Below are 21,593 nucleotides of genomic sequence, written 5' to 3' on the forward strand. Positions count from 1 at the left end.
AGATGGTGCCACCTGCGCAGTAACAGCTCAGAGATAGCTGAGAGCTGCTGCACTGCAGGCGCGGGCAGCCCCATTTTGGAGGAGGAATTTTTTTTCTACTTTTCCAGTAAGACGGCGCATGCGCAGTAGTAGATATCGGATCAGCAGCAGGCACCGATAGCAGCTACTGCGCAGGCGCCATTTTCAAATTTTTTCCTCTAGCTGAATAACCTGCGATTTTGCTGCATAGCAGGTTCCACAGCCGGCACCTACCTGCAGAGGTTTTTTTTTCTTTAAGTGTATAAAGATATTCATTATGCAAACAAGGGGCAGGTCAGTGAGGGATCAGTGACCTGTCAGCAGTCTGCATTATGAATACCTAATCAAAGCACCACATACTCCATCCCAGCCTTAGGGCACGAGCATATCATTAACTACAAACGGAAAATAAAGATTAAACAACAACCACAAGATGGATTTCATCAACCCAGGTATCATCTTAATCAGGATAACAGCGCCAACCTGACAGTGTGTGTAGGTTACTGTGCAAATTTCTGCTGACAGGATCCTTTTAAGGTGGTTACCTGAGCTTTCAGATGTAACCCAGTGGTCAATATTATTTTTTTTTATATATATAATATTAAGACTGTGCCGTAACATACTAACAGTGTTATAGCACTAATATACAGTAATGTATTTTGTATTTTTTAATGACAGTTACGTTGATCTCTTCCTGTCTGCTTTCTCCCTGGGCTTTTAATGCTCAGCCTTACCTTTCCCTTCAGATAACAACACCTCAAGTGTCCACTGCATCACAGCAGCAAAAAGTCACCTACACCAACCAGCCAGCAATAAAAACTCAATTCCTGACAACGTCCTTAACTCAGGCACAAAAGGCACCTGGAGCCCAGCAAGTTCAAGCCCAAATACAGGTAAATGCCTCTGTGTATAAACCTACAGGATCACTTCATGGATGGTGTAATCAGGCAGCCATTGCTTGTAGACGTGATAGGTTACAGATTTACTTTTAGCACATCTTGGTTTTATACTTCATTCACATTGCGGCTGAGATGCGACTGAAAACTATGCTGATTTGCTGAAGGGTGCAATTTGTACACGACAACAACTGAAAATAGCTTCATTGTTAAAGAGGTCCTGTCACCGGGTCAAAATTGGTCATTTTTTTCCTCTTTTATTCCTGCTGCTCCCCTGAGCTTTGTCTTTTTTTTCAGTTTTGTTGTTTTTAATCCGCAGTATGGTTTTAGAGATGTTTTTTTTTAGTAGTCTCAATGGGAGCAGCATGAATAAAATAAATGCTGAAAATAGCACTTTACACCTGGTAACAGGTATTTTTTACGGCAAAACAGTGAACGTCTGTTTCTCTGTATAATTCCACCACTCCAGTATTTTTGTTTTATTTTTACTTCTGGAGTGATTCCACTAATGTATGTTCCCTGCCCCTAGTATTATACTTAGCAGCAGCCGCTGTCTTCACCTTTTATCAGTTCCGCTTCGGTAATCTTCTGCTAGTTGTGACTGGCTGGATCACTCCAATGTTTGCTGGGCGACCTGGAGTTCATTTCTCAACATAAAAACGAGGCTCTCAAAGACTTCCATTGAGAGCTTGTCACCATTCCCACGGTCACAAGATGGCAGATCGGTACCAGAGCAGTGCCAGAAAAAGATGGAGACAGCAGCTGCTTAAGTATATTCCAAACACACACAGTTCTGGCACACAATCAATCGGTGCCCCAATTATTCTTGATAATGTAATAACCACTTCACTTCAATATCTCCATCACTGCACAGTTCAAGATAAGATGCCAAAAATCCGCCCCCAATTCCCCACATCTATGACAGCTATCAGAGAATAATCTACCAAACTTATATAGTTTGGATGGGGTTAGATAAGATTGTTGCAAAATATGTAATTGTATTGTTTTATTACTTTCAGCCGGTGTGTCAGCTTCTAAAGCATCACTCCATTGTTCTTCAGTTAGTGAGGGTTTCAGTTGTCGCCATTTGTCTTCCACCGGAAGCTATCGTGGATGCAATTTTTGACCTATTACCATTATTAATAGTTTCTCAATAATAGTAGATTTTTGCTATAAGCTTTATACATTATATTGAACATTGTTGGCTCAAGTACAATATTGTTTCTAAGTTTAGACTTTTAGTTAAAATTATGAGGGAAAACTTTTTCTTTTCTGTAAATTTTTATTTTTTAATTAACGGAGTGAAGAGGCGACGGATCCTTTCAAGGTTCCAATCTCCCCCGAATCATCAATAGACGAGAACGTGGAGTGTCGCCTCCCCGTACCCTCTCCTGCAATGTTGGGTGCCATGCCTGAGCTCACTTTAGGGGCGACTGTTCCTTCACGGTCCCGATCTCCCCAAACCAGCAACAGGCGACAACATAGTGTCGCCTTTATGTATCCTCTCCTGGAGCCAGGCCTATAGCCGGACATTCTGCCCTGTACAAAGGATATACAGAGGCCCCCACTATGGCGTCCGTGCAGCCCCCACTGCATCACCACTGATTGAAAGCCAATGATGGAAGGTGGCAGAAAGTCCCTCTCCACCCCCCCGGCTATGGGGATGGTGGACTGAGGGGGGAGTCTCACGACCAACAACACAGCAGCTCCAGCTCTGCTACATCACCTGTGTGAGTATGACTGCGGCTGGCACCATCCTGTCGCAGATAGGGGGTCCTGGTCCCTGGGGAAAGCGGTGTCTCTGCGTTTTTACATCGCTTTATTGGGCTATCTGTTTGCGCCGGCGCTTATTTCCGGCAGGTCTCACAAATTTAGTCCCCGGCTTCTAGCCGGCCTAGGCCACGTTTTCATAGCTCCGCCCACCACAGCCGGCGCCGCCCACACTTCTGGCGCTTCTCGTTCTACACGAGAGGACACCTCCTGCTCTCGGCGGCCATCTTTCTGCACCTCAGAGAGAATACGGAGCCGGTTTCCTGACAGCGGTGACAATAACAGCAGCGCTGACAGAAGTGCTGCCAGGTTTGAGGACACTGACAACTTCCCTGGGGACACGAGCTGACAGCTTAACCCTTTCTGTGCCCATTTTTTCCTCTGGTCACATAGTCCCTCTATCCTTTCAAGGGTACACTATGTCTCAATCTAAGGCATCCAAAAAGGCTAACAAAACGGTGTTTTTTGCCTCATGTACCAATCACAATACTGCCTTGCCCCGAGCTCAGAGTACTCCATTCTGCACGGCTTTTGACCCGGCATGCGCCCAGGAGCCACCCCCCTCCGCTACCGACCTCAGTGAGCCTAGTCCCCCTGAGTGGGCTGCGTTTATGTCTCGGTCTATGGCTTCCCTGGCCAAGGCAATAGACTCTTTCCGGAACCCCTCCTTAAGTCAGGACATCAGTTTGCTGGCCGCGGAGGTCCCCTGCGACGGTCGGGAACCGTCGACCAGCAGGGGTCGTTCTCTATCTAATAGTGCTCAGGGTTCTACAAAAAGGACCCATGACACGTCTCCCGAGTTTGCTCGTGCTTTGGTGTCCCCGAGTTCAGTTTCTCGCTCCCCCTCCCCAGAGGTTCGCAGTGAACATGATTCAGAATATGACTGATGCGTCCTTAGTCCAGGACTCGCAGAACTGTCAGGAGACACTTGATTCCCTCATTGAGTCAGTTAACAAGACTCTGAGGGTGGATGAGGAATCTATATCTGATCATGTAGTGTCTTTTAAGAGGGCTAATCGTCCACACAGGGTGTTTGGCAATCACCCTGAATTTAAGAACATTGTCCAAAGACATAGGGATCGACCAGATAAACAGTTCACAGGTCAGAAGCCCATTGAGTCGAGATATCCCTTTGCTCCTGATTAAAGGAAGGGTTGGGTACGGTCTCCTTCAGTGGAACCCCTTGTATCGCGTCTTGCATCCAAAACGCTCCTATCCTTGTCTGATTCTTCCTTAGTCAAAAATCCCATGACCGTCAAATGGACAACCTTGCTCGGTCAGTCTTTGAGGCCTCTGGAGCACCGCTCTTTCCATCTTTTGACGTGACCTGGGTGGCTAAGGCTATGGTCGCTTGGGCAGACAGTTTAACCGCAGCCATTCATAACCGTAATCTTCCCCTGGAGGCAGCAAGCCTCGCTAGCCAGATATCTCAGGCATGGTATTTCGTAGTAAGCGCTTCTTTAGATGTGGCCAATTGCGCCGCACAGGCAGCAGCAAATGCCGTCTCCATCAGGAGGGTGCTATGACTCAGAGATTGGCGAGCGGATTCTGCTTCCAAAAGGTCATTAACCTCTCTGCCTTACCAGAGCGGTCGCTTATTTAAAGAAAAGCTGGACCGACTTATATCCGACGCTACTGGAGGGAAGAGTAAATTCCTTCCCCAGCAAAGGCCCATTCGGCCGTTTCAGAGCCAACAACCGGTTTGGGCCCGACCCTTTCGCAGCAAAACCAACTGGTCCTCTACAACTTTCTCTTCAACATCAGGGCGGTCCCCGCGTAGGGACAGAGGTTCCCAGGTCTCATATAGACCTAATCGTACCTGGAAAAGCAGGCAAAAACCGTCTGGATCTAAAAGGGCCAGATCCTTTAGATCCTCCACACAATGACTTGTTACGGTATCTGGTGGGCACCGACAAAGTAGGTGGCCGTCTACTTTCGTTCCACCAAGCCTGGCTCTTGGTCATTCACGACGAGTAGGTCAGAGACCTGGTGTCCTCCAGATACAAAATAGTTTTCTCCCTCAACACATTTTTTCCTGTCTTTTCCCAAGTCAAAGGCAACAACCTTTTTCAGAGCCTTGGATGCGCTCCGAAGGGACGAGTCATTATTCTGGTCCCTCAAGTCGAAAGGTTCAAGGGTTTTTACTCGAACCTATTTGTGGTTCCGAAGGAGGACGGAACAGTGCGACCCATACTGGACCTAAAACTGTTAAACAAATTTGACAGTGCAACATCTCAGAATGGATTCACTCCGCTCAGTCATCACCTCGATGGAAAAAGGGGAGTTCCCAGCATCCATCGACATCCAGGATGCTTACCTTCACATCCCGATCCCCCCCCCAAAGACTCCTATCCAGGATGCTTACCTTCACATCCTGATCCCCCCCCCCCCCCCAAAGACTCCTACGCTTCGCGGTTTGTGGGGAACACTTCCAGTTTGTAGCCTTGCCCTTTGGCCTTGCCACCGCCCCCAGAGTCTTCACCAAGGTCATGGTCGCTGTCATGGCCGTTCTTCACGCCCAGGGTGTGGTGGTGCTTCCGTATCTAGACTATCTGCTCATCAAAGGACCGTCCTAACGGGCCTGCAAGGAGTGCGCGAATATCACGGTGGATATACTTTCTCGCCTGTGTTGGAAGATAAACTTAAAAAAGTCTTCTCCAGTGCCTGCTCAGCAGATTTCCTTCTTGGGGATGATCCTGGACACTTCCCGCAGGTTGGTGATTCTCCCTCCAGAAAAGAATTTAGCCTTACAACAGGGAGCACGGATGCTCTTTCCCTCACTCATGTGATTCACTATGTGGATTCCCGGCAAGATGGTGGCAGCAATAGAGGCGGTTCCATGTGCGCAGCTACACCTCCGCCCTTTGCAACATGCTCTTCTGACGGCTTGGGACAGGAATCCATTCTCTCTCGACCGTCTGTTCCGTCTGCCTCATCGGGTCAGGCAGACCCTCAGGTGGTGGACGCTGAAGTTTTCCCTGGATCAGGGGAGGTCCTTCTTTGCAGTATATTGGCTGGTGGCTTGGGTGCAGTTTTCCACCATCACACAGCACAGGGACGCTGGTCTTCTCGAAAATTGCGTCTGCCGATCAACATTTCGGATATCCGGGCAATCAGATTAGCCCTTTTGCATTTTCATCATCTCCTGGCAGGTCATCCCATCAGGATCCAATCCGACAATTCCACGTCTGGGGCGTACATCAACCAACAGGGGGCACCCACCGCAGGACAGCCATGCACGAAGTAGGTCACATTCTTCGTTGGGCCGAGAGGAACTGCTCAGCCATATCGGCGGTTCACATCCCGAGCGTAGATAATTGGGTGGCAGATTTCCTCAGGTGCCAGGGCCTCGCCTTGGGAGAGTGGTCTCTTCATCCGGAGGTCTTTCTGCAGATTTGTCATCGCTGGGGGACTCCGGATGTGGATCTGATGGCCTCAAGGCTAAACACAAAGGTTCCCGAGTTCATAGCTCGGTCCCACGACCCAGTAGCCATAGGAGTGGATGCACTGGTTCTTCCGTGACATCAATTTCAGCTTCTGTATCTATTTACCCTGCTCCCCTTACCTCCTGGTCGCGCCGGACTGCCGTACAGGGTGTGGTAGGCGGAGCTAGTTCAACTCCTGGCGAGTTCCGGAATGCCCAGATCTGCTTTCCCAGGGCCCTATTTACCACCAGAACGCCAGGGCCCTATTTACCACCAGAACGCCAGGGCCCTGTGTCTAATGGTGTGGCCATTGAATCCTGGGTTCTAGTTCAAGCAGGATTCTCTCAAGTGATCTCCACCATGATTAGTGCTAGGAAACCCACGTCTATGCGCATTTATCAATGCACCTGGAAGACCACCTTCTCATGGTGCAAGGACCATGGATGCTCTCCTCTTGAGTTTTTCATTCCTCCCACCTTGAAGTTCCTGCTGACCAGATTTGAGTCAGGTCTTGCGCTTAGCTCGCTCAAGTGGCAGATTTCAGCCTTATCTGTTTTGTTCCACTGCAGGATTGCCACAAAATTACAGGTGAAGACATTCAGTCAGGGAGTTTCCCATGTGATGCTTCCCTATAAAATGCCGTTGCAACCATGGGATCTTAATTTGGTTCTCGGGGTTTTACAGGAGGTCCCTTTTGAACCGCTGCAGGATGTTTTGCTAACCTTTCTTTCTTGGAAAGTAGCTTTCATAGTCGCGGTCACTTCAGTCAGGCAGGTCTCGGAGTTGGCGGCCCTGTCATGCCAAGCTCCATTCCTGATTTTTTTCATCAAGACAAGGTGGTTCTGAGAATGTCTCCGTCTTTTCTGCCAAAAAGTGTCTCTTCTTTCCATCTCAACGAGGATATTGTTTTGCCCTCATTCTGTCTGGCACCAGTACATCGTATTGAGAAGGCTCTTCACACTCTGGATCTAGTGAGAGCTCTTAGGAGATATGTCTCGCGGACGGCGTCTTTCTGCAAGTCAGATGCCCTATTCGTGCTTCCGGAGGGGCATAGGAAGGGCCTAGCCGCTTCAAAGTACTGTTAAGAGGAGACTTTGTGCAGCAGGCCTTCATGGTAAAATAGCTGCTTGAAAACCACTGCTAAGGACAGGCAACAAGCAGAAGTGATTTGTTTGGGCTAAAGAACGCAAGGAATGTTCATTAGACCAGTGGAAATCTGTGCTTTGGTCTGATGAGTCCAAATTTGAGATCTTTGGTTCCAAACAGCATGTCTTTGTGCGACGCACAAAAAAAGTTGAACGGATGGACTCTACATGCCTGGTTCCCACCATTAAGCATGGAGGAGGTGGTGTGATGGTGTGGGGGTGCTTTGCTGGTGACACTGTTGGGGATTTATTCAAAATTGAAGGCATACTGAACCAGCATGGCTACCACAGCATCTTGCAGCGGCATGCTATTCCATCCGGTTTGCGTTTTGTTGGACCATCATTTATTTTTCAACAGGACAATGACCCTAAACACACCTCCAGGCTGTGTAAGGGCTATTTGACCAAGAAGGAGAGTGATGGGGTGCTACGCCAGATGACCTGGCCTCTACAGTCACCAGACCTGAACCCAATCGAGATGGTTTGGGGTTAGCTGGACCGCAGAGTGAAGGCAAAAGGGCCAACAAGTGCTAAGCATCTCTGGGAACTCCTTCAAGAATGTTGGAAGACCATTCCCGGTGACTACCTCTTGAAGTTAATCAAGAGAATGTCAAGAGTGTGCAAAGCAGTCATCAAAGCAAAAGGTGGCTACTTTGAGGAACCTAGAATATAAGACATAATTTCAGTTGTTTCACGCTTTTTTGTTAAGTATATAATTCCACATGTGTTAATTCATAGTTTTGATGCCTTCAGTGTGAATGTACAATTTTCATAGTCATGAAAATACAGAAAAATGTTTAAATGAGAAGGTGTGTCCAAACTTTTGATCTGTAAATATTGGGGAAAACTCCAAATGTTATAATGTTATACCATTTTAATAACCGCACCCCTCAACATACCGTATTCTAAACTGCTGTCAGGTAGCTTATTAACCCTTCAGACGCTTTTCAGGAATTAATGCAATGTGGTATGACGGGAAAGAAAAATGTTATTTTTACCACAAAAATGTTGCTAATTTCCATGGCAACCATCAGGACCACACAATCATGATCTCAGGGTTCCAATGAGGTTAAAGAGGGAGCTACCACACTTTTAACCATCTAGATGCTGTAGTCAAAATTAACGACAGTATCTAAGGGATTAAATGGTCATGCTCAGCACCAATCGTAGCTGATTCAGCAGGTTGCTAGCTATTTCATCCATCCAGAGCTGCTATTCACTTATATCTTAGGTCAGTTTTAAGTCTTATTGGTGGTCACTAAGGGGAAAACTCCAATATCTGTCTTATGTTCTAGTGATTAAAATATCACATGTGTGCGGCATGTATTTTTCAGACTATAAGATGCACTTTTTCCCCAAAAATTTTTTATAGAAAATGGGGATGCGTCTTATTGTCAGAATATACTTACAAGTAGTGTGGCGGCAGCAGGAGTCGAGCAATTCTGTGGCGGTCCAACACTGCAGGACGTTGATCACACTCCCTTCCCAGGCTGGTGTGGCAGGTTCGGCGGTGCTCTGTGGTGCGGAGATTCCACCGGCATTTTGTGAAGAACGGAGCCCCCCTGCACATCCATTACTGCAATGCGATGACTTCCAGGAAAATGGTCGCCAGGGGTTTGGGGTGCGTCTTATGGTCCGGTGCATTTTATAGTCCGAAAAATACAGTATCTGTGTGAGTGGTGTGTGCTGCATGTGTCTTATGCGTGAGTGGTGTGTGCTGCATGTGTCTGATGTGTGAGTGGTGTATGCTGCATGTGTCTGATGTGTGAGTGGTGTGTCTGATGTGTGATTGGTGTGTGCTGCATGTGTCTGATGTGTGATTGGTGTGTGTCGCATGTGTCTGATGTGCGAGTGGTGTGTGCTGCATGTGTCTGATGTGTGAGTGGTGTGTGCTGCATGTGTCTGATGTGTGATTGGTGTGTGCTGCATGTGTCTGATGTGTGAGTGGTGTGTGCTGCATGTGTCTGATGTGTGAGTGGTGTGTGCTGCATGTGTCTGATGTGTGAGTGGTGTGTGCTGCATGTGTCTGATCTGCGAGTGGTGTGTGCTGCATGTGTCTGTGTGTGCTGCATGTGTCTGATGTGTAGTCTTGAGTCGGTGTCCATTTTGGTGGAGTTGGAGTCGGTATGAAATGGACCAATTCCGACTTCTAAAATATGAAATAAATTTTGTTCAGTAGTTCAGTGCAGAATATGCTGTAAATGTTTTCATAATAATTTTGAAAAGTTACGAAATGTCCTATAAATGTCTGTTTTGTTCCTGACCTAAGGATCTTGGCTTTTAGTGGAGGTTAAACTGTGCTGAACTTTATGTACATGCTCAGTAGTGAGCCAGTGAGTCAGAGTTGGAAGTCAGGAAAATTGAGGAGTCTGAGTCCGTGGTTTGGCTTACCGACGCCACAGCCGTCGTGTGTTGCTGTATTTGTCTGATATGGTGACCGGTGTAAGACAGTTGTAATGCCGAACATTGTCATATTACAAAAAAAACTATCAGCAGTCCACCAGCAAAAGAATAAGTTACAAATCTCATAAAATGGCTACAAAGGTTCTTTTTTTTTGTTTGTTTTGTTACAGAATTCACTATATATATATATATATATATATATATATATATATATATATATATATATATATATATATATATTTATTTTTTTTTTTATTTTTTTTTTAAGTATTGTATTTATAAAAAAAAACCTATACGCCTTTTGGTATTTCAGTAAATTAACTGTTCTGGAGAATCATATTTTCTGGTAATTTTTAACACACATTGAACACTGTAAAAACAAAACTCAAAACGCAATAGTTGAATTGCGTGTTTTTTTGTTTTTTTCATAATTTCTCCTCACTTGGAATATTTTTCAGTAGAGTATATGATAAAATGAGTTGGCATTCAACACAAAAAATTGTTCTACAAAAAAAAGCGGTCATATAGGTATGTCCATGGAAAAATAAAGCTCTGTGACTCTTGAAGTGGAGGAAAAGCAAAAGCACAAACATTCCATGTTTTAAAAGGGATAAAAGCCCTGTGAAGCAGTTTGGCTCTGGGCCCTAAGACCTCTACTGATTTGATCAAATCACGGGGTAGAGAGGTTAGCTTGTGTGTAGGAGCGCTCGGACAGAGGTGTTCAGACTCATTTTCAAAAGTGAAAATCTTTGCATGGGCTATGCTATACAGTACTATATAATTAACGGAAGTTTAGTTACTGTTTAATTATGTTTATTAATGTTTTTTGTATATATCATTGCATCAGATAATTATGATCTGCTTTCCCATGATTATGATTTACTTTATCTTAATAGTATAGTTCTAATTAACTATTTTACTATAATGCTAAACCTTGTGTTACAGAAGAGACCTGTAAGTTAGGAAAGGCATCAGAAAAAAAACAACGCTATAAAGGAGTATATTTCCAATTTATATTACATTCTGCAAGCGAGAACTTAGTGTTTGATTCCTCTTTTCATGTAACTTTTTAAGGTTGCCAAACTCCCTCAGGTGGTCCAGCAGCAAGCAGCAATTGCTACACTCCAGCAGGTGGTATCGGCATCACAGCAGGTGAGAAACGATTTGCATGAAATATGTTACCTTTTAAATGTACAATGTTTCTTGTCAAATTCAATTCTGACAAGAAGCCTAGGCAATAGTGATATAATAATGAATGTGTGGTCTGAAGAACCTGATTTATCAATCTTCACTGCATGTTCCAATGTGATTTCACAATATAAAACTTTGCATAGTTGCTGCTTTTTATTTGAAGATCTTTCTTTACAGACCTAAATTATTTTCGTATAGGCATACTGTTGGCTGTACAGATGTAGCATTTCTTAAAATGATAGATATCTGAAGATGGAAGAGTGCACCTAACTGAACAAATTAAATGGCTTTGTCGTGCTCCCTTTTAACCCCTTCATGACCTTGGGATTTTTTGTTTTTCCGTGTTCGTTTTTCACTCCCCTCCTTCCCAGAGCCATAACTTTTTTATTTTTCCGTCAATTTGGCCATGTGAGGGCTTATTTTTTGCGGGACGAGTTGTACTTTTGAAAGACATAATTGGTTTTAGCATGTCGTGTACTAGAAAGCGGGAAAAAAATTCCAAATGCGATGAAATTGCAAAAAAAAGTGCAGTCCCACACTTGTTTTTTGTTTGGCTTTTTTGCTAGCTTCACTAAATGCTAAAACTGACCTGCCATTATGATTCTCCAGGTCAGTACGAGTTCATAGACACCTAACATGACTAGGTTATTTTTTACCTAAGTGGTGAAAAAAAATTCAAAACTTTGCTAAAAAAAAAAAAAAAAAAAATTGCGCCATTTTCCGATACTCGTCGCGTCTCCATTTTTCATGATCTGGGGTCGGTTGAGGGCTTATTTTTTGCGTGCCGAGCTAATGTTTTTAATGATAGCATTTTGGTGCAGATACGTTCTTTTGATCGCCCGTTATTGCATTTTAATGCAATGTCGCGGCGACCAAAAAAACGTAATTCTGGCGCTTCTAATTTTTTTCTCGCTACGCCGTTTAGCGATCAGGTTAATGCTTTTTTTTTATTGATAGATCGGGCTACTCTGAAAGCGGCGATACCAAATATGTGTAGGTTTGATTTTATTTTTTTTTATTGATTTATTTTGATTGGGGCGAAAGGGGGTGATTTAAACTTTTATGTTTTTTTTTTATTTTTTCACATTTTTTTTAACTTTTTTTTTTTACTTTTGCCATGCTTCAATAGCCTCCATGGGAGGCTAGAAGCAGGCACAGCACGATCGCCTCTGCTACATAGCAGCGATCTGCTGTTCGCTGCTATGTAGCAGAAAATCAGGTGTGCTGTGAGCGCCGACCACAGGGTGGCGTTCACAGCTGCCGGGGATCTGTAACCATAGAGGTCTCAAGGACCTCTATGGTTACAATGGAGAAGCATCGCCGACCTCCGATCATGTGACGGGGGTCGGCGATGCCATCATTTCCGGCCGCCCGGCCGGATGTGGTAGTTAAATGCCGCTGTCTGCGTTTGACAGCGGCATTTAACTAGTTAATAGGCGCGGGCAGATCGCGATTCTGCCCGCGCCTATTACGGGCACATGTCAGCTGTTCAAAACAGCTGACATGTCCCGGCTTTGATGCGGGCTCACTGCCGGAGCCCGCATCAAAGCGGGGGTTCTGACCTCGGACGTACTATCCCGTCCGAGGTCAGAAAGGGGTTAATGTCGTGCTCCAGCTGCTGTTTGTTAAACCACATTGTACTCGCCGTCCCCAAGTCCATCAGTGAGACTCATCTTCGCTCCCAGTCTCTGGCTGCCAACTTGATGTTAGAGCTCCATCTAAAGCTAATCAGTGAGCTCAGCGGCTCTGAAGGGAGCCTTCCATCTCCATGAGCACCAAGTTCTCTGATTTCCACACTGCAGCTAATGCCAGACATGTGAGTAGCAAAGGAGACTTTTTAATGGACCCAGGGAAGGTGAGTACTATGTTTTATTTTATTATTTAACCAAACTGCAGCTGGGGCAGAATTTTCTCTGATGGGAGCACCCAATGGAAATATAGAAGGCTTCCACTTTACTGGATTTTCAAAGGCTCTGGAAAAAGGAAATGGCTCTTCGCCCATCAAAAGAAATTCAGCAAATTCTGCGCTCCCAAATCCAAAACCCCCACTTCCTTCTGAGCCCCAGTGTGTATCTAAGCCACCTTTAGCATCCGCGTTTGGCATTTCTGTAGCGACGAGAGCTCGTCTAATTACGGACTGTCTCCAGAAGCATGAGCTGGTCACTACAACGTATTGGCCACTACAATGGCAGTTTGCAATATTTCCTCAGCAACATCCTCTACTACTGCTTGTTTCTGGAAAACACCCATGGAGTCAAATTTGTCAAAATACCTGTAGATAAATTCCCAAAGGGGTATGATTTCCAAATTGAGGTCACTTGAGGGGAGATTCTGCTTTTCTAGCACTTATAGTTGAAACCAGAAGTTTACATACACTATATACATATGCATGTTTTTCTCAACATCTAAAATGAAATAAAAATAAACCTTTCCTGTTTTAGGTCAATTTAGGATTACCATAATTATTAATTTTTGCCAAATGTCAGAAAGAGAATGCTTTAAGGCATTTTTAATATTTACTGCAAAGCAAACGTTTACATACACTAAGGCTACTTTCACACTAGCGTTAACTGCAATACGTCGCAAATGCGTCGTTTTGCCGAAAAAACTCATCCTGCAAAAGTGCTTGCAGGATGCGTTTTTTCTGCATTGACTAACATTAGCGACGCATTTGCGACGCATTGCCACACGTCGCAACCGTCGTGCGACGGTTGCACCGTGCTGTGGCGGACCGTCGGGAGCAAAAAACGTTACATGTAACGTTTTTTGCTCCCGACGGTCCCCTTTTTCTGACCGCGCATGCGCGGCAGGAACTCCGCCCCCACCTCCCCGCACCTCACAATGGGGCAGCGGATGCGCTGGAAAAATGCATCCGCTGCCCCCGTTGTGCGGCGGAGACAACGCTAGCGTCGGGGACCTCGGCCCGACGCACCGCGACGGGCCGAGCCCGACGCTAGTGTGAAAGTAGCCTAAGATTACTATGCCTTTAAACTATTCTGGACTGCCTATATGATGAGGTCATGTGTTTGGCAGCTTGTGATAGTTTTTTTTTGCAACATCTGAGTTAGAGACACACCTGTGGATGTCTTTTAATGCACACCTTAGGCTACTTTCACTCTAGCGTTAACTGCATTCCGTCACAATGCGTCGTTTTGCCTAAAAAACGCATCCTGCAAAAGTGTTTGCAGGATGCGTTTTTTCGTTTTTTCACCATTGATTAACATTAAGCGACGCATTGTGACGGATTGCCACACGTCGCACCCGTCGTGCGACGGATGCGTCGTGCAGTGGCGGAGCGTCGGGAGCAAAAAACGTTGCTTGCCGGAACTCCGCCCCCACCTCCCCGCACCTCACAATGGGGCAGCGGATGCGCTGGAAAAATGCATCCGCTGCCCCCGTTGTGCAGCGGAGACAACGCTAGCGTCGGGAACGTCGGCCCGACGCTAGTGTGAAAGTAGCCTAAAACACTGCTTCTTTGTGTAACATCATGTGAAAGTGAAAAGAAATCAGCCAAGATATCGGGAAAACAATTGTGCACTTCTGGTTTCAACTGTAGCAACTCTGTATATGAAGTCTGCAAACTATTCTAGGAAAATTTGTGCTTCAGAGGCAAATAGCGCTCCATTAAGCAGTACTGTACAGCCACATATGGGGTATTTCTACATTCAGCAGACATTCTTGGACACATTTTGGTGCCATTTTTACCCATTTCCCAGTATGAAAATGTAAAATCTGGGGCAAACACAAAATTTTGGTGGTAAAATTGTAATTCCTTTTTTTTTTCTCTGCCCAATGATATAAAATTCTGTGACACACTTGTGGTGTCAATAATATGATCACTACACCTGTAGATGAATTCATTGAGAGGTGCTTGTAAAATGGGTTCACTTATGGAGTATCTGTGTACAAGATATTGCCCAACAAATTTTGGGGTCCATTTTCTCTTGTTACCTTTGTGAAAGTAAAATAAAACAATTGGGTCTAAAGGATTTTTTTTTTTTTTTTTTTTTAACTTAAATGTTTATTTTTTTCTTCCACATTCCAATAATTCCTGCGAAGCACCTGAAGGTTTAATAAACTTCTTGATGGTGGTTTTGACCTCCTCGAGGGGTGCAGTTTTTAGAATGGTGCCACTTTTGTGTATTCTCTGGCATATAGGCTCCTCAAAGTCACTTAAACTGTGATATGGTCCCTAAAAAAAAAATGGTTTTGTAAATTTTGTTGAAAAATTAGAAAACACTTTTAACCCCTTCCCGACCTGTGACACAGCGTATGCGTCATGAAAGTCGGTGCCAATCCGACCTGTGACGCATATGCTGTGTCACAGAATGATCACGTTCCTGCAGGCCGGGTGAAAGGGTTAACTCCAATTTCATCTGACCTACAGGAACAGGGGGAGTGGTACTTCAGCCCAGGGGGGGGTGGCTTCGCCCCCCGTGGCTATGATTGCTCTGATTGGCTGTTTCACTTTCAACAGCCAATCAGAGCAATCTGTAATATTTCACCTACGAAAATTGGTGAAATATTACAATCCAGCCATGGCCGATGCTGCAATAGCATCGGCCATGGCTGGAGACCCCGATCTGGCCCCCCCAACCGACTGACGGCGGCGATCTGCAGCCGCCGTCAGTGTTCCCTACCCCTCCATCCTGTCCTAAGCGCCTTCCTCTCCCCTCCGATCCTCCCCTCCGCCCCCCCACTGTCCGATTGCACCCCCCCCATACTTACCTAGTCCCGGTGTCCTCGGTCTTCTCGCATGGGCGCCGCCATCTTGGAAAATGGCTGTACATTTTGATCGCTGTGATAGGTTCTATCACAGCGATCAAAATAAAAAAAATAGTACATAAACCCCCCCTTTATCACCCCCATAGGTAGGGACAATAATAAAATACAGAAAATATATTTATTTTTGTTTTTCCGTTAGGATTAGGGTTAGGGGTAGGGTTAGGGTTGCACTTAGGGTTAGGGTTGCACTTAGGGTTGCACTTAGGATTAGGGTTGCGGTTAGGGTTGCACTTAGGGCTAGGGTTGCACTTAGGGTTAGGGTTGCACTTAGGGTTAGGGTTGCGGTTAGGGTTGCACTTAGGGCTAGGGTTGCACTTAGGGCTAGGGTTGCACTTAGGGCTAGGGTTGCACTTAGGGCTAGGGTTGCCCTTAGGGCTAGGGTTGCACTAAGGGCTAGGGTTGCACTTAGGGCTAGGGTTGCACTTAGGGTTAGAATTAGGCTATGTGCACACGGTGCGGATTTGGCTGCGGATGCGCAGCCGATTGGTCGCTGCGGATTCGTAGCAGTTTTCCATCACGTTTACAGTACCACGTAAACCTATGGAAAACCAAATCCGCTGTGCCCATGGTGCGGAAAATACAGCGTGGAAACGCTGCGTTGTATTTTCCGCAGCATGTCAATTCTTTGTGCGGATTCCACAGCGTTTTACACCTGCTCCATAATAGGAATCCGCAGGTGAAATCCACACAAAAAAACACTGGAAATCCGCTGTAAATCCGAAGGTAAAGCGCAGTGCGTTTTACCTGCAGATTTTTCAAAAACGGTGCGAAAAATCTGCACACAAATCCGCATCGTGGGCACATAGCCTTAAGGTTAGGGTTGGAATTAGGGTTAAGACTAGGGTTAGGGGTGTGTTGGGGTTAGGGTTGTGGTTAGGGTTGGGATTAGGGTTAGGGGTGTGTTGGGGTTAGTGTTGGAGTTAGAATTGAGGGGTTTCCACTGTTTAGGCACATCAGGGGGTCTCCAAACGCGACATGGCGCCACCATTGATTCGAGCCAATCTTGCGTTGAAAAAGTCAAATGGTGCTCTCTCCCTTCCGAGCCCCGACGTGTGCCCAAACAGTGGTTTACCCCCACATATGGGGTACCAGCGTACTCAGGAGAAAATGGACAACAACTTTTGGGGTCCAATTTCTCCTATAACCCTTGGGAAAATAAAAAATTGCTGGCTAAAAAATTAGTTTTGAGGAAAGAAAAATTATTTTTTATTTTCACGGCTCTGCGTTATAAACTTCTGTGAAGCACTTGGGGGTTCAAAGTGCTCACCACACATCTAGATAAGTTCCTTTGGGGGTCTAGTTTCCAAAATGGGGTCACTTGTGGGGAGTTTCTACTGTTTAGACACATCAGGGGCTCTGCAAACGCAACGTGACGCCCGCAGATCATTCCATCAATGTCTGCACTTCAAAACGTCACTACTTCACTTCCGAGCCCCGGCATGTGCCCAAACAGTGGTTTACCCCCACATATGGGGTATCAGCGTACTCTGGAGAAACTGGACAACAACTCTTGGGGTCAAATTTCTCATGTTACCCTTGGGAAAATAAAAAATTGCGGGCTAAAAAATTAGTTTTGAGGAAAGAAAAATATCATTTTTATTTTCATGGCTCTGCGTTATAAACTTCTGTGAAGCACTTGGGGGGTTCAAAGTGCTCACCACAGATCGAGATAAGTTCCTTTGAGGGTCTAGTTTCCAAAATGGGGTCTCTTGTGGGGGAGCTCCAATGTTTAGGCACACAGGGGCTCTCCAAACGCGACATGGTGTCCGCTAATGATTGGAGCTAATTTTCCATTCAAAAAGCCAAATGGCGTGCCTTCCCTTCCGAGCCCTGCCGTGCGCCCAAACAGTGGTTTACCCCCCACATATGGGGTATCAGCGTACTCAGGACAAACTGGACAACAGCATTTGGGGTCCAATTTCTCCTGTTACCCTTGGGAAAATAAAAAATTCTGGGCTAAAAAATCATTTTTGAGGAAAGAAAAATAATTTTTTATTTTCACGGCTCTGCGTTATAAACTTCTGTGAAGCACCTGGGGGTTTAAAGTGCTCACTATGCATCTAGATAAGTTCCTTGGGGGGTCTCGTTTCCAAAATGGGGTCACTTGTGGGGGAGCTCCAATGTTTAGGCACACAGGGGCTCTACAAACGTGACATGGTGTCCGCTAACGATTGGAGCTAATTTTCCATTCAAAAAGTCAAATGGCGCGCCTTCCCTTCCGAGCCTTGCAGTGCGCCCAAACAGTGGTTTACCCCCACATATGAGGTATCGGCGTACTCAGGAGAAATTGATCAACAAATTTTAGGATCCATTTTATCCTGTTGCCCATGTGAAAATGAAAAAATTAAGGCTAAAAGAATTTTTTTGTGAAAAAAAAAAAAAGGACATTTTCATTTTTACGGATCAATTTGTGAAGCACATGAGGGTTTAAAGTGCTCACTATGCATCTAGATAAGTTCCTTGTGGCGTCTAGTTTCCAAAATGGGGTCACTTGTGGGGGAGCTCCAATGTTTTAGGCACAAGGGGGCTCTCCAAACGCGACATGGTGTCCGCTAAAGATTGGAGCAAATTTTTCATTCAAAAAGTCAAATGGCGCTCCTTCCCTTCCGAGCCCTGCCGTGCGCCCAAACAGTGGTTTACCCCCACATATGAGGTATCAGCGTACTCAGGACAAATTGGACAACAACTTTCGTGGTCCAGTTTCTCTTTTTACCCTTGGGAAAATACAAAAATTGTTGCTAAAAGATCATTTTTGTGCCTAAAAAGTTAAATGTTCATTTTTTCCTTCCATGTTGCTTCTGCTGCTGTGAAACACCTGAAGGGTTAATAAACTTCTTGAATGTGGTTTTGAGCACCTTGAGGGGTGCAGTTTTTAGAATGGTGTCACTTTTGGGTATTTTAAGCCATATAGAACCCTCAAACTGACTTAAAATGTGAGGTGGTCCCTAAAAAAAAATGGTTTTGTAAATTTTGTTGTAAAAATTAGAAATCACTGGTCAAGTTTTAACCCTTATAACTTCCTAGCAAAAAAAAATTTTGTTTGCAAAATTGTGCTGATGTAAAGTAGACATGTGGGAAATGTTATTTATTAGCTATTTTGTGTCACATATCTCTCTGGTTTCACAGAATAAAAATTCAAAATGTGAAAATTGCGAAATTTTTGCCAAATTTCTGTTTTTTTTTTCACAAATAAACGCAGAAATTATCGACCTAAATTTACCAGTAACATGAAGCCCAATATGTCACGAAAAAACAATCTCAGAACCGCTAGGATCCGTTGAAGCGTTCCTGAGTTATTACCTCATAAAGGGACACTGGTCAGAATTGCAAAAAACGGCCAGGTCATTAAGGTCAAAATAGGCTGGGTCATGAAGGGGTTAACCCTTGTAAATTCCGGGAAAAAAAAGTTTAAAAAATTGTGCTGACGTAAAGTAGACATATGGGAAATGTTATTTATTACGTTTTTTGTGTGATATAACTATGATTTAAATGCATAAAAATTAAACATTTGAAAATTTGTAAAATTTGCTAAATTTTAGCCAAATTTCCAATTTTTATTTTTTTTTGTTTACAAATAGTCGTAAGTCATACCAAAGAAATGTTACCACTACCATGAAGTATAATATGTCACGAGAAAACTGTCTCCGAATCAGTCAGATCTAATGAAGTGTTCCAGAATTATTGCCACATTAACTAACACTGGTCAGAATTGAATAAAATTGGCTGAGTCATGAAGGTGAAAACAGGCTTCGGGGTGAAAGGATTTAGAATGAGTACAGCAATGGCTAGATAAGAGGAGATAAATTTCCTTCTCTACCAGACCCTTTTTCACTGAAGTCCAGCATTATTTTTAACTTTTAATACTATATTTACATTTCTATTTTTTATGTCTTTCAATTTGTGGTTAGAATTTATTTTTACGTTTAATTTTGTTTTTGCTACAGATCCAACCACAGACTGTGACTTTGACCCAAGCAACCGCGGCAGGACCTCAGCACGTGCAGGTGATACCCGCTGGTTCAGCTGCAGCTCACGTAGTGCAACAGAAGCTTCTTCAGCAACAAGTTATGGCAGCTGCTGCTTCACCACAGCTCCAGTCTCCAGCCAGTCAAAGTACAGTACCTATATCAGTTGTTGCTGATGCCCAGAACCAGCAAGCGAAGTTGCAAGTCCGAACCCAGACTGTCAGGATCAAAGCCCCAACCAAACCAAGCTGAATATCTTTGGACGAGTAATGGATTCTAGCTCCAGAGCCTTTTTCTTGGAATGCCTTGCAGAATGACTCACGGATGACTCTTTAAAATTCCCATTATAAGGACCAGTAAATACTCTGCTTTGAAGAAAAAGCTGGACAAATGTTGTATTCTACAAGATTGGCCCACTTTAGTCGTCTGCTTAACTTTAACTGAATTGGATCAAGTTGGTCTCTTTACCTCTTGGTTGCATCTGGTAAACATTAGCAGAGGGGGTGACTTGAGACAGCAGACTTTAAGTTAACAACTATTACTGTATGAACAAATTTTAATCAGTAACCATAATGGCACAGTTTATTGTAAAGTGCTTGCTCATAACCTACATCTGTGTATATGAATGTTTTGGGAGTTATGTACACATGACCCATAAAGTCAGAAAGGAGTGCACACCCATCTGTTTTTTTATAGAGGGGGAAAAAGCCATAACTGGAATAACAGGTTTTACACATGTGGCCTTTGCGGGTGTAAATGCAAAAAACATCAAAGTGCTAAATGAAAAGTAGCAAAAAAAAAAAAAAAAAGTGTTTTTTCTTGATTGCATCCCATAGCCTCATTATATAGAGGTTTCTTAAAATCAGGTTAAAATATAGAGCTTGGGTATGTTGCCTATTTTTGTACAAACATTAATAAATGGTCTACATCGTGACTTTCTAAAAAATGTATTTACAATATTATGCCTTTTACTGCTGGATAAAGAAGCGACTCAATGCTCTGGATAAGTTTGACAAACGAACATAATTTTTTATTAACTAGAAGTTATGAAACCTCTGCTTTTCAGTGCACAATTCCATGTCTACTAATATGTTTAAATGTAATTTATACCAATATTTTCTTAACATGCGTACCAACCTGCAGCTGTGTATTTTTTGTTTTTGTACAGAATAAATTTAGTTTTAGTAACAGATATTATAACTCGGATCATGAGAAGATTATGACCAGACTTATTGTAGAATGTCATCTTGTGTATGTTTCATCCAAGTTTTTCCTTTTTATTTTCCCCTTCTCTCCTTCCTTTATTGGTTGGTGTAGCAATGGGCATCATCCAGTTTTATCAGCAGTCATACAACTGCAGGTGCCCAGCTGCAATTTTAGGGCTCTCTGCTTGCACAGTACCTTCTTTTCGAAGTTAACCATCAGGTATATAAAAAAGGACACTGGGTCCAAAGACTTATCAGATTTTCACTTGCACCCTTCCAAAGAACCAAGATGAAGATCTTAATGTGAACATCATTGCTTAAAATTGTATACACTTTGATCCTGCCATTTTAATTTTTTTTTGTAAGAATTTTTTTTTTTTAAACAAAGTATATTGTCTGTGTGAGTTTGTGTGTTTTTGCTCATTTTTGATAAATGTGATTTATTGACTATTTATGCAGTAGATCATTGGTGAATTTAAAAGCTGCCTTTAATACTGTTATGCACTTGTTCCAGTTTTAGTGATACTGTAAAAATAGACAGTCATTGATTTGTCCACTGTTTTCTTGGATGACACTATTTTTTTTTTTCTCATCATTGGTCAACTACTTTCTCAGGGGGCAAACTTAAGGTACGGTTACACTAAACGACTTACCAACCATCACGACCAGCGATACGACCTGGCCGTGATCGTTGGTAAGTCGTTGTGTGGTCGCTGGGGAGCTGTCACACAGACAGCTCTCTCCAGCGACCAACGATCAGGGGAACGACTTCGGCATCGTTGAAACTGTC

The 21,593-nt window shown here is 44.0% G+C and overlaps 1 protein-coding gene across 2 annotated transcripts in view; it reads left to right on the forward strand.

Annotated features, from left to right (window-relative positions):
• The window catches only part of EP400 (E1A binding protein p400), a 306,993-nt gene extending 286,203 nt beyond the window's left edge, over positions 1-20,790 (forward strand). For both annotated transcript variants that reach the window (XM_077293325.1, XM_077293326.1), the window contains exons 50-52: positions 747-911; positions 10,732-10,809; positions 19,578-20,790. In XM_077293325.1, coding sequence (XP_077149440.1) covers positions 747-911; positions 10,732-10,809; positions 19,578-19,850 — 516 coding nt within the window. In that variant the 3' untranslated portion in view covers positions 19,851-20,790. The remainder of the gene's footprint in view (positions 1-746; positions 912-10,731; positions 10,810-19,577) is intronic.
• The last annotated feature ends 803 nt before the right edge of the window (positions 20,791-21,593 follow it).

The sequence above is a fragment of the Ranitomeya variabilis genome, chromosome 1 (assembly GCF_051348905.1).
Source record: "Ranitomeya variabilis isolate aRanVar5 chromosome 1, aRanVar5.hap1, whole genome shotgun sequence".
NCBI classification, from domain to species: domain Eukaryota; kingdom Metazoa; phylum Chordata; class Amphibia; order Anura; family Dendrobatidae; genus Ranitomeya; species Ranitomeya variabilis.